Raw genomic sequence first — 10,806 nt, forward strand, 5'->3', positions numbered from 1 at the left:
GTCTAGGGCGTCTTCGGCGCACGGCCGGCCCCGGGGGTGTGAGTGCCAGAGAGGCTGCAGGTGTGCCCCGGGGAAGTTTACCGTTCCCCAAGGGGGAAGTTGGCCTCCTTCCCCCATGGGGAAGAGCGTCCCCTTTCCCCATGGGTAGGTGACCCTGCCCCCTTGGGACTGAGGGTCCCATCCCCCTCACCGGCCCCCCCCCCGCCCGGCGGCTCTATGAAGTGCACCTGCTCAGGAGAGTCCGGTGGGCGGGGTCAGGCTCCGGCCGGGGGCGGAGCCTGGGGCTCGGCAGCGCTGCTGAGCTGCCGAGCCAGGTGAGGACTCTTCCACTTTGAGTGGTGCTGGGATGCTAAGGGCTTTCCCCGCCGGCCTGTCTGCCTGCAGTTTTGGAGGACGCCGCGGGCACCGTCAGTCTGCGGCTTGCGGGGGTGGCCCTCCCTGACGGTGACCCCGCCCCTTCGTCTAGGGCGTCTGGGGCACACGTCCTGCCCCTGGGTTTGTGAGTCTGAGAGGAGGGTGCAGGTGTGCCCCGGGAGGAAGATTTACCGTTCCCCCAAGGGGAAGAGGGTCGCGTTTCCCCCTGGGGTAGAGGGTCCCCTACCCCCGTGGGGCTGAGGGTCCCCGAACCCCTCGCCCGCGCCCCCTAGAGGCGGCCCTGTGAACTGCACCTGTGCTCAGGCAGAGTCCGGTGGGCGGGGTCAGGCTCCGGCCGGGGGCGGAGCCTGAGGCTCATAAGCGCTGCCTGGCCAGGTGAGGACTCCTCCCCTTTGAGTGCTGCCGGGTTGCCCGGGCCCTTCCCCGCCGACCTGTCTTCCTGCAGCTTTGGAGGAGGCCGCGGTCGCAGCCAGTCCGAGGCACACAGGGGGTACCCTCCCTGACGGTGACCCCGCCCCTCCGTCTATGGCGTCGTCGGCGCAATGTCAGCCCCTCGGGTTGTGAGTGCGGAGGAGGTTGCAGGTGTCCCCCGAGGGGAAGAGGGCCCCATGGCCAAAACGGGCTTGCGGTCCCTGCACCTTGCAGGGGGCCTTGGACTCTGTACCCCCGTGGTTGCCGAGGTCCCCCTACCCTCTTGGGGCTGAGGGTCCCCGAACCCCACCCCCCTCGCCAGCGCCCCCTAGCGGCGGCTCTGTGAAGTGCACCTTTGCACAGGCAGAGTCCGGCGGGCGGGGTCAGGCTCCGGCCGGGGGCGGGGCCTGAGGCTCATCAGCGCTGCCTGGCCAGGTGAGGACTCTTCCCCTTTGAGTGCTGCTGGCTTGCCAGGGGCTTTCCGCACCGACCTGTCTGCCTGCAGTTTTGGAGGGGGCCGCGGACGCAGACAGTCCGAGGCTTGCAGGGCTTGCCCTCCCTGACGGTGACCCCGCCCCTCCGTCTAGGGCGTCTTCGGGCGCACGGCCGGCCCCTGGGGGTGTGAGTGCCAGAGAGGCTGCAGGTGTGCCCCGGGGAAGGTTTACCGTTCCCCTTGGGGAAGTTGGCCTCCTTCCCCCATGGGGAAGAGCGTCCCCTTTCCCCATGGGGTAGGTGGCACCCTGCCCCCTTGGGACTGAGGGTCCCCATCCCCCTCACCGGCCCCCCCCCCGCCCCGGCGGCTCTATGAAGTGCACCTGTGCTCAGGGAGAGTCCGGTGGGCGGGGTCAGGCTCCGGCCGGGGGCGGAGCCTGGGGCTCAGCAGCGCTGCTGAGCTGCTGAGCCAGGTGAGGACTCTTCCACTTTGAGTGGTGCTGGGATGCTAAGGGCTTTCCCCGCCGGCCTGTCTGCCTGCAGTTTTGGAGGACGCCGCGGGCACCGTCAGTCTGCGGCTTGCGGGGGTGGCCCTCCCTGACGGTGACCCCGCCCCTTCGTCTAGGGCGTCTGGGGCACACGTCCTGCCCCTGGGTTTGTGAGTCTGAGAGGAGGGTGCAGGTGTGCCCCGGGAGGAAGATTTACCGTTCCCCCAAGGGGGAAGAGGGTCGCGTTTCCCCCTGGGGTAGAGGGTCCCCTACCCCCGTGGGGGCTGAGGGTCCCCGAACCCCCTCGCCCGCGCCCCCTAGAGGCGGCCCTGTGAACTGCACCTGTGCTCAGGCAGAGTCCGGTGGGCGGGGTCAGGCTCCGGCCGGGGGCGGAGCCTGAGGCTCATAAGCGCTGCCTGGCCAGGTGAGGACTCCTCCCCTTTGAGTGCTGCCGGGTTGCCCGGGCCCTTCCCCGCCGACCTGTCTTCCTGCAGCTTTGGAGGAGGCCGCGGTCGCAGCCAGTCCGAGGCACACAGGGGGTACCCTCCCTGACGGTGACCCCGCCCCTCCGTCTATGGCGTCGTCGGCGCAATGTCAGCCCCTCGGGTTGTGAGTGCGGAGGAGGTTGCAGGTGTCCCCCGAGGGGAAGAGGGCCCCATGGCCAAACGGGCTTGCGGTCCCTGCACCTTGCAGGGGGCCTTGGACTCTGTACCCCCGTGGTTGCCGAGGTCCCCCTACCCTCTTGGGGCTGAGGGTCCCCGAACCCCACCCCCCTCGCCAGCGCCCCCTAGCGGCGGCTCTGTGAAGTGCACCTTTGCACAGGCAGAGTCCGGCGGGCGGGGTCAGGCTCCGGCCGGGGGCGGGGCCTGAGGCTCATCAGCGCTGCCTGGCCAGGTGAGGACTCTTCCCCTTTGAGTGCTGCTGGCTTGCCAGGGGCTTTCCGCACCGACCTGTCTGCCTGCAGTTTTGGAGGGGGCCGCGGACGCAGACAGTCCGAGGCTTGCAGGGCTTGCCCTCCCTGACGGTGACCCCGCCCCTCCGTCTAGGGCGTCTTCGGGCGCACGGCCGGCCCCTGGGGGTGTGAGTGCCAGAGCAGGCTGCAGGTGTGCCCCGGGGGAAGGTTTACCGTTCCCCAAGGGGGAAGTTGGCCTCCTTCCCCCATGGGGGAAGAGCGTCCCCTTTCCCCATGGGGTAGGTGGCACCCTGCCCCCTTGGGACTGAGGGTCCCCATCCCCCTCACCGGCCCCCCCCCCGCCCGGCGGCTCTATGAAGTGCACCTGTGCTCAGGGAGAGTCCGGTGGGCGGGGTCAGGCTCCGGCCGGGGGCGGAGCCAGGGGCTCAGCAGCGCTGATGAGCTGCTGAGCCAGGTGAGGACTCTTCCACTTTGAGTGGTGCTGGGGGATGCTAAGGGCTTTCCCCGCCGGCCTGTCTGCCTGCAGTTTTGGAGGACGCCGCGGGCACCGTCAGTCTGCGGCTTGCGGGGGTGGCCCTCCCTGACGGTGACCCCGCCCCTTCGTCTAGGGCGTCTTGGGGCACACGTCCTGCCCCTGGGTTTGTGAGTCTGAGAGGAGGGTGCAGGTGTGCCCCGGGAGGAAGATTTACCGTTCCCCCAAGGGGGAAGAGGGTCGCGTTTCCCCCTGGGGTAGAGGGTCCCCTACCCCCGTGGGGGCTGAGGGTCCCCGAACCCCCTCGCCCGCGCCCCCTAGAGGCGGCCCTGTGAACTGCACCTGTGCTCAGGCAGAGTCCGGTGGGCGGGGTCAGGCTCCGGCCGGGGGCGGAGCCTGAGGCTCATAAGCGCTGCCTGGCCAGGTGAGGACTCCTCCCCTTTGAGTGCTGCCGGGTTGCCCGGGCCCTTCCCCGCCGACCTGTCTTCCTGCAGCTTTGGAGGAGGCCGCGGTCGCAGCCAGTCCGAGGCACACAGGGGGTACCCTCCCTGACGGTGACCCCGCCCCTCCGTCTATGGCGTCGTCGGCGCAATGTCAGCCCCTCGGGTTGTGAGTGCGGAGGAGGTTGCAGGTGTCCCCCGAGGGGAAGAGGGCCCCATGGCCGAAACGGGCTTGCGGTCCCTGCACCTTGCAGGGGGCCTTGGACTCTGTACCCCCGTGGTTGCCGAGGTCCCCCTACCCTCTTGGGGCTGAGGGTCCCCGAACCCCACCCCCCTCGCCAGCGCCCCCTAGCGGCGGCTCTGTGAAGTGCACCTTTGCACAGGCAGAGTCCGGCGGGCGGGGTCAGGCTCCGGCCGGGGGCGGGGCCTGAGGCTCATCAGCGCTGCCTGGCCAGGTGAGGACTCTTCCCCTTTGAGTGCTGCTGGCTTGCCAGGGGCTTTCCGCACCGACCTGTCTGCCTGCAGTTTTGGAGGGGGCCGCGGACGCAGACAGTCCGAGGCTTGCAGGGCTTGCCCTCCCTGACGGTGACCCCGCCCCTCCGTCTAGGGCGTCTTCGGGCGCACGGCCGGCCCCTGGGGGTGTGAGTGCCAGAGCAGGCTGCAGGTGTGCCCCGGGGGAAGGTTTACCGTTCCCCAAGGGGGAAGTTGGCCTCCTTCCCCCATGGGGGAAGAGCGTCCCCTTTCCCCATGGGGTAGGTGGCACCCTGCCCCCTTGGGACTGAGGGTCCCCATCCCCCTCACCGGCCCCCCCCCCGCCCGGCGGCTCTATGAAGTGCACCTGTGCTCAGGGAGAGTCCGGTGGGCGGGGTCAGGCTCCGGCCGGGGGCGGAGCCAGGGGCTCAGCAGCGCTGATGAGCTGCTGAGCCAGGTGAGGACTCTTCCACTTTGAGTGGTGCTGGGATGCTAAGGGCTTTCCCCGCCGGCCTGTCTGCCTGCAGTTTTGGAGGACGCCGCGGGCACCGTCAGTCTGCGGCTTGCGGGGGTGGCCCTCCCTGACGGTGACCCCGCCCCTTCGTCTAGGGCGTCTGGGGGCACACGTCCTGCCCCTGGGTTTGTGAGTCTGAGAGGAGGGTGCAGGTGTGCCCCGGGAGGAAGATTTACCGTTCCCCCAAGGGGGAAGAGGGTCGCGTTTCCCCCTGGGGTAGAGGGTCCCCTACCCCCGTGGGGGCTGAGGGTCCCCGAACCCCCTCGCCCGCGCCCCCTAGAGGCGGCCCTGTGAACTGCACCTGTGCTCAGGCAGAGTCCGGTGGGCGGGGTCAGGCTCCGGCCGGGGGCGGAGCCTGAGGCTCATAAGCGCTGCCTGGCCAGGTGAGGACTCCTCCCCTTTGAGTGCTGCCGGGTTGCCCGGGCCCTTCCCCGCCGACCTGTCTTCCTGCAGCTTTGGAGGAGGCCGCGGTCGCAGCCAGTCCGAGGCACACAGGGGGTACCCTCCCTGACGGTGACCCCGCCCCTCCGTCTATGGCGTCGTCGGCGCAATGTCAGCCCCTCGGGTTGTGAGTGCGGAGGAGGTTGCAGGTGTCCCCCGAGGGGAAGAGGGCCCCATGGCCGAAACGGGCTTGCGGTCCCTGCACCTTGCAGGGGGCCTTGGACTCTGTACCCCCGTGGTTGCCGAGGTCCCCCTACCCTCTTGGGGCTGAGGGTCCCCGAACCCCACCCCCCTCGCCAGCGCCCCCTAGCGGCGGCTCTGTGAAGTGCACCTTTGCACAGGCAGAGTCCGGCGGGCGGGGTCAGGCTCCGGCCGGGGGCGGGGCCTGAGGCTCATCAGCGCTGCCTGGCCAGGTGAGGACTCTTCCCCTTTGAGTGCTGCTGGCTTGCCAGGGGCTTTCCGCACCGACCTGTCTGCCTGCAGTTTTGGAGGGGGCCGCGGACGCAGACAGTCCGAGGCTTGCAGGGCTTGCCCTCCCTGACGGTGACCCCGCCCCTCCGTCTAGGGCGTCTTCGGGCGCACGGCCGGCCCCTGGGGGTGTGAGTGCCAGAGCAGGCTGCAGGTGTGCCCCGGGGGAAGGTTTACCGTTCCCCAAGGGGGAAGTTGGCCTCCTTCCCCCATGAGGGAAGAGCGTCCCCTTTCCCCATGGGGTAGGTGGCACCCTGCCCCCTTGGGACTGAGGGTCCCCATCCCCCTCACCGGCCCCCCCCCCGCCCCGGCGGCTCTATGAAGTGCACCTGTGCTCAGGGAGAGTCCGGTGGGCGGGGTCAGGCTCCGGCCGGGGGCGGAGCCTGGGGCTCAGCAGCGCTGATGAGCTGCTGAGCCAGGTGAGGACTCTTCCACTTTGAGTGGTGCTGGGATGCTAAGGGCTTTCCCCGCCGGCCTGTCTGCCTGCAGTTTTGGAGGACGCCGCGGGCACCGTCAGTCTGCGGCTTGCGGGGGTGGCCCTCCCTGACGGTGACCCCGCCCCTTCGTCTAGGGCGTCTTGGGGCACACGTCCTGCCCCTGGGTTTGTGAGTCTGAGAGGAGGGTGCAGGTGTGCCCCGGGAGGAAGATTTACCGTTCCCCCAAGGGGGAGAGGGTCGCGTTTCCCCCTGGGGTAGAGGGTCCCCTACCCCCGTGGGGGCTGAGGGTCCCCGAACCCCCTCGCCCGCGCCCCCTAGAGGCGGCCCTGTGAACTGCACCTGTGCTCAGGCAGAGTCCGGTGGGCGGGGTCAGGCTCCGGCCGGGGGCGGAGCCTGAGGCTCATAAGCGCTGCCTGGCCAGGTGAGGACTCCTCCCCTTTGAGTGCTGCCGGGTTGCCCGGGCCCTTCCCCGCCGACCTGTCTTCCTGCAGCTTTGGAGGAGGCCGCGGTCGCAGCCAGTCCGAGGCACACAGGGGGTACCCTCCCTGACGGTGACCCCGCCCCTCCGTCTATGGCGTCGTCGGCGCAATGTCAGCCCCTCGGGTTGTGAGTGCGGAGGAGGTTGCAGGTGTCCCCCGAGGGGAAGAGGGCCCCATGGCCGAAACGGGCTTGCGGTCCCTGCACCTTGCAGGGGGCCTTGGACTCTGTACCCCCGTGGTTGCCGAGGTCCCCCTACCCTCTTGGGGCTGAGGGTCCCCGAACCCCACCCCCCTCGCCAGCGCCCCCTAGCGGCGGCTCTGTGAAGTGCACCTTTGCACAGGCAGAGTCCGGCGGGCGGGGTCAGGCTCCGGCCGGGGGCGGGGCCTGAGGCTCATCAGCGCTGCCTGGCCAGGTGAGGACTCTTCCCCTTTGAGTGCTGCTGGCTTGCCAGGGGCTTTCCGCACCGACCTGTCTGCCTGCAGTTTTGGAGGGGGCCGCGGACGCAGACAGTCCGAGGCTTGCAGGGCTTGCCCTCCCTGACGGTGACCCCGCCCCTCCGTCTAGGGCGTCTTCGGGCGCACGGCCGGCCCCTGGGGGTGTGAGTGCCAGAGCAGGCTGCAGGTGTGCCCCGGGGGAAGGTTTACCGTTCCCCAAGGGGGAAGTTGGCCTCCTTCCCCCATGAGGGAAGAGCGTCCCCTTTCCCCATGGGGTAGGTGGCACCCTGCCCCCTTGGGACTGAGGGTCCCCATCCCCCTCACCGGCCCCCCCCCGCCCCGGCGGCTCTATGAAGTGCACCTGTGCTCAGGGAGAGTCCGGTGGGCGGGGTCAGGCTCCGGCCGGGGGCGGAGCCTGGGGCTCAGCAGCGCTGATGAGCTGCTGAGCCAGGTGAGGACTCTTCCACTTTGAGTGGTGCTGGGATGCTAAGGGCTTTCCCCGCCGGCCTGTCTGCCTGCAGTTTTGGAGGACGCCGCGGGCACCGTCAGTCTGCGGCTTGCGGGGGTGGCCCTCCCTGACGGTGACCCCGCCCCTTCGTCTAGGGCGTCTTGGGGCACACGTCCTGCCCCTGGGTTTGTGAGTCTGAGAGGAGGGTGCAGGTGTGCCCCGGGAGGAAGATTTACCGTTCCCCCAAGGGGGAAGAGGGTCGCGTTTCCCCCTGGGGTAGAGGGTCCCCTACCCCCGTGGGGGCTGAGGGTCCCCGAACCCCCTCGCCCGCGCCCCCTAGAGGCGGCCCTGTGAACTGCACCTGTGCTCAGGCAGAGTCCGGTGGGCGGGGTCAGGCTCCGGCCGGGGGCGGAGCCTGAGGCTCATAAGCGCTGCCTGGCCAGGTGAGGACTCCTCCCCTTTGAGTGCTGCCGGGTTGCCCGGGCCCTTCCCCGCCGACCTGTCTTCCTGCAGCTTTGGAGGAGGCCGCGGTCGCAGCCAGTCCGAGGCACACAGGGGGTACCCTCCCTGACGGTGACCCCGCCCCTCCGTCTATGGCGTCGTCGGCGCAATGTCAGCCCCTCGGGTTGTGAGTGCGGAGGAGGTTGCAGGTGTCCCCCGAGGGGAAGAGGGCCCCATGGCCAAAACGGGCTTGCGGTCCCTGCACCTTGCAGGGGGCCTTGGACTCTGTACCCCCGTGGTTGCCGAGGTCCCCCTACCCTCTTGGGGCTGAGGGTCCCCGAACCCCACCCCCCTCGCCAGCGCCCCCTAGCGGCGGCTCTGTGAAGTGCACCTTTGCACAGGCAGAGTCCGGCGGGCGGGGTCAGGCTCCGGCCGGGGGCGGGGCCTGAGGCTCATCAGCGCTGCCTGGCCAGGTGAGGACTCTTCCCCTTTGAGTGCTGCTGGCTTGCCAGGGGCTTTCCGCACCGACCTGTCTGCCTGCAGTTTTGGAGGGGGCCGCGGACGCAGACAGTCCGAGGCTTGCAGGGCTTGCCCTCCCTGACGGTGACCCCGCCCCTCCGTCTAGGGCGTCTTCGGGCGCACGGCCGGCCCCTGGGGGTGTGAGTGCCAGAGAGGCTGCAGGTGTGCCCCGGGGGAAGGTTTACCGTTCCCCAAGGGGGAAGTTGGCCTCCTTCCCCCATGGGGGAAGAGCGTCCCCTTTCCCCATGGGGTAGGTGGCACCCTGCCCCCTTGGGACTGAGGGTCCCCATCCCCCTCACCGGCCCCCCCCCCCGCCCCGGCGGCTCTATGAAGTGCACCTGTGCTCAGGGAGAGTCCGGTGGGCGGGGTCAGGCTCCGGCCGGGGGCGGAGCCTGGGGCTCAGCAGCGCTGCTGAGCTGCTGAGCCAGGTGAGGACTCTTCCACTTTGAGTGGTGCTGGGATGCTAAGGGCTTTCCCCGCCGGCCTGTCTGCCTGCAGTTTTGGAGGACGCCGCGGGCACCGTCAGTCTGCGGCTTGCGGGGGTGGCCCTCCCTGACGGTGACCCCGCCCCTTCGTCTAGGGCGTCTTGGGGCACACGTCCTGCCCCTGGGTTTGTGAGTCTCAGAGGAGGGTGCAGGTGTGCCCCGGGAGGAAGATTTACCGTTCCCCCAAGGGGGAAGAGGGTCGCGTTTCCCCTGGGGTAGAGGGTCCCGTACCCCCGTGGGGGCTGAGGGTCCCCGATCCCCCTCGCCCGCGCCCCCTAGAGGCGGCCCTGTGAACTGCACCTGTGCTCAGGCAGAGTCCGGTGGGCGGGGTCAGGCTCCGGCCGGGGGCGGAGCCTGAGGCTCATAAGCGCTGCCTGGCCAGGTGAGGACTCCTCCCCTTTGAGTGCTGCCGGGTTGCCCGGGCCCTTCCCCGCCGACCTGTCTTCCTGCAGCTTTGGAGGAGGCCGCGGTCGCAGCCAGTCCGAGGCACACAGGGGGTACCCTCCCTGACGGTGACCCCGCCCCTCCGTCTATGGCGTCGTCGGCGCAATGTCAGCCCCTCGGGTTGTGAGTGCGGAGGAGGTTGCAGGTGTCCCCCGAGGGGAAGAGGGCCCCATGGCCAAAACGGGCTTGCGGTCCCTGCACCTTGCAGGGGGCCTTGGACTCTGTACCCCCGTGGTTGCCGAGGTCCCCCTACCCTCTTGGGGCTGAGGGTCCCCGAACCCCACCCCCCTCGCCAGCGCCCCCTAGCGGCGGCTCTGTGAAGTGCACCTTTGCACAGGCAGAGTCCGGCGGGCGGGGTCAGGCTCCGGCCGGGGGCGGGGCCTGAGGCTCATCAGCGCTGCCTGGCCAGGTGAGGACTCTTCCCCTTTGAGTGCTGCTGGCTTGCCAGGGGCTTTCCGCACCGACCTGTCTGCCTGCAGTTTTGGAGGGGGCCGCGGACGCAGACAGTCCGAGGCTTGCAGGGCTTGCCCTCCCTGACGGTGACCCCGCCCCTCCGTCTAGGGCGTCTTCGGGCGCTCGGCCGGCCCCTGGGGATGTGAGTGCCAGAGCAGGCTGCAGGCCTGTGCCCGCGGGGGACGGTGACCCCGCCCCTCCGTCTAGGGCGTCTTCGGGCGCACGGCCGGCCCCTGGGGGTGTGAGTGCCAGAAGAGGCTGCAGGTGTGCCCCGGGGGAAGGTTTACCGTTCCCCTTGGGGGAAGTTGGCCTCCTTCCCCCATGAGGGAAGAGCGTCCCCTTTCCCCATGGGGTAGGTGGCACCCTGCCCCCTTGGGACTGAGGGTCCCCATCCCCCTCACCGGCCCCCCCCCCGCCCCGGCGGCTCTATGAAGTGCACCTGTGCTCAGGGAGAGTCCGGTGGGCGGGGTCAGGCTCCGGCCGGGGGCGGAGCCTGGGGCTCAGCAGCGCTGCTGAGCTGCCGAGCCAGGTGAGGACTCTTCCACTTTGAGTGGTGCTGGGATGCTAAGGGCTTTCCCCGCCGGCCTGTCTGCCTGCAGTTTTGGAGGACGCCGCGGGCACCGTCAGTCTGCGGCTTGCGGGGGTGGCCCTCCCTGACGGTGACCCCGCCCCTTCGTCTAGGGCGTCTTGGGGCACACGTCCTGCCCCTGGGTTTGTGAGTCTCAGAGGAGGGTCAGGTGTGCCCCGGGAGGAAGATTTACCGTTCCCCCAAGGGGGAAGAGGGTCGCGTTTCCCCTGGGGTAGAGGGTCCCCTACCCCCGTGGGGGCTGAGGGTCCCCGAACCCCCTCGCCCGCGCCCCCTAGAGGCGGCCCTGTGAACTGCACCTGTGCTCAGGCAGAGTCCGGTGGGCGGGGTCAGGCTCCGGCCGGGGGCGGAGCCTGAGGCTCATAAGCGCTGCCTGGCCAGGTGAGGACTCCTCCCCTTTGAGTGCTGCCGGGTTGCCCGGGCCCTTCCCCGCCGACCTGTCTTCCTGCAGCTTTGGAGGAGGCCGCGGTCGCAGCCAGTCCGAGGCACACAGGGGGTACCCTCCCTGACGGTGACCCCGCCCCTCCGTCTATGGCGTCGTCGGCGCAATGTCAGCCCCTCGGGTTGTGAGTGCGGAGGAGGTTGCAGGTGTCCCCCGAGGGGAAGAGGGCCCCATGTCCAAAACGGGCTTGCGGTCCCTGCACCTTGCAGGGG

The 10,806-nt window shown here is 69.9% G+C and overlaps 1 protein-coding gene across 1 annotated transcript in view; it reads left to right on the forward strand.

Moving 5' to 3' along the window:
* The window catches only part of LOC119239980 (tubulin alpha-3 chain-like), a 38,576-nt gene extending 28,864 nt beyond the window's left edge, over window positions 1-9,712 (forward strand). The window contains exon 6 of the mRNA XM_054692785.1: window positions 9,675-9,712. Coding sequence (XP_054548760.1) covers window positions 9,675-9,712 — 38 coding nt within the window. The remainder of the gene's footprint in view (window positions 1-9,674) is intronic.
* The last annotated feature ends 1,094 nt before the right edge of the window (window positions 9,713-10,806 follow it).

The sequence above is a fragment of the Talpa occidentalis genome, unplaced genomic scaffold, assembly GCF_014898055.3.
Source record: "Talpa occidentalis isolate TD23 unplaced genomic scaffold, MPIMG_talOcc4v2.1, whole genome shotgun sequence".
Classification (NCBI taxonomy): Eukaryota; Metazoa; Chordata; class Mammalia; order Eulipotyphla; family Talpidae; genus Talpa; species Talpa occidentalis.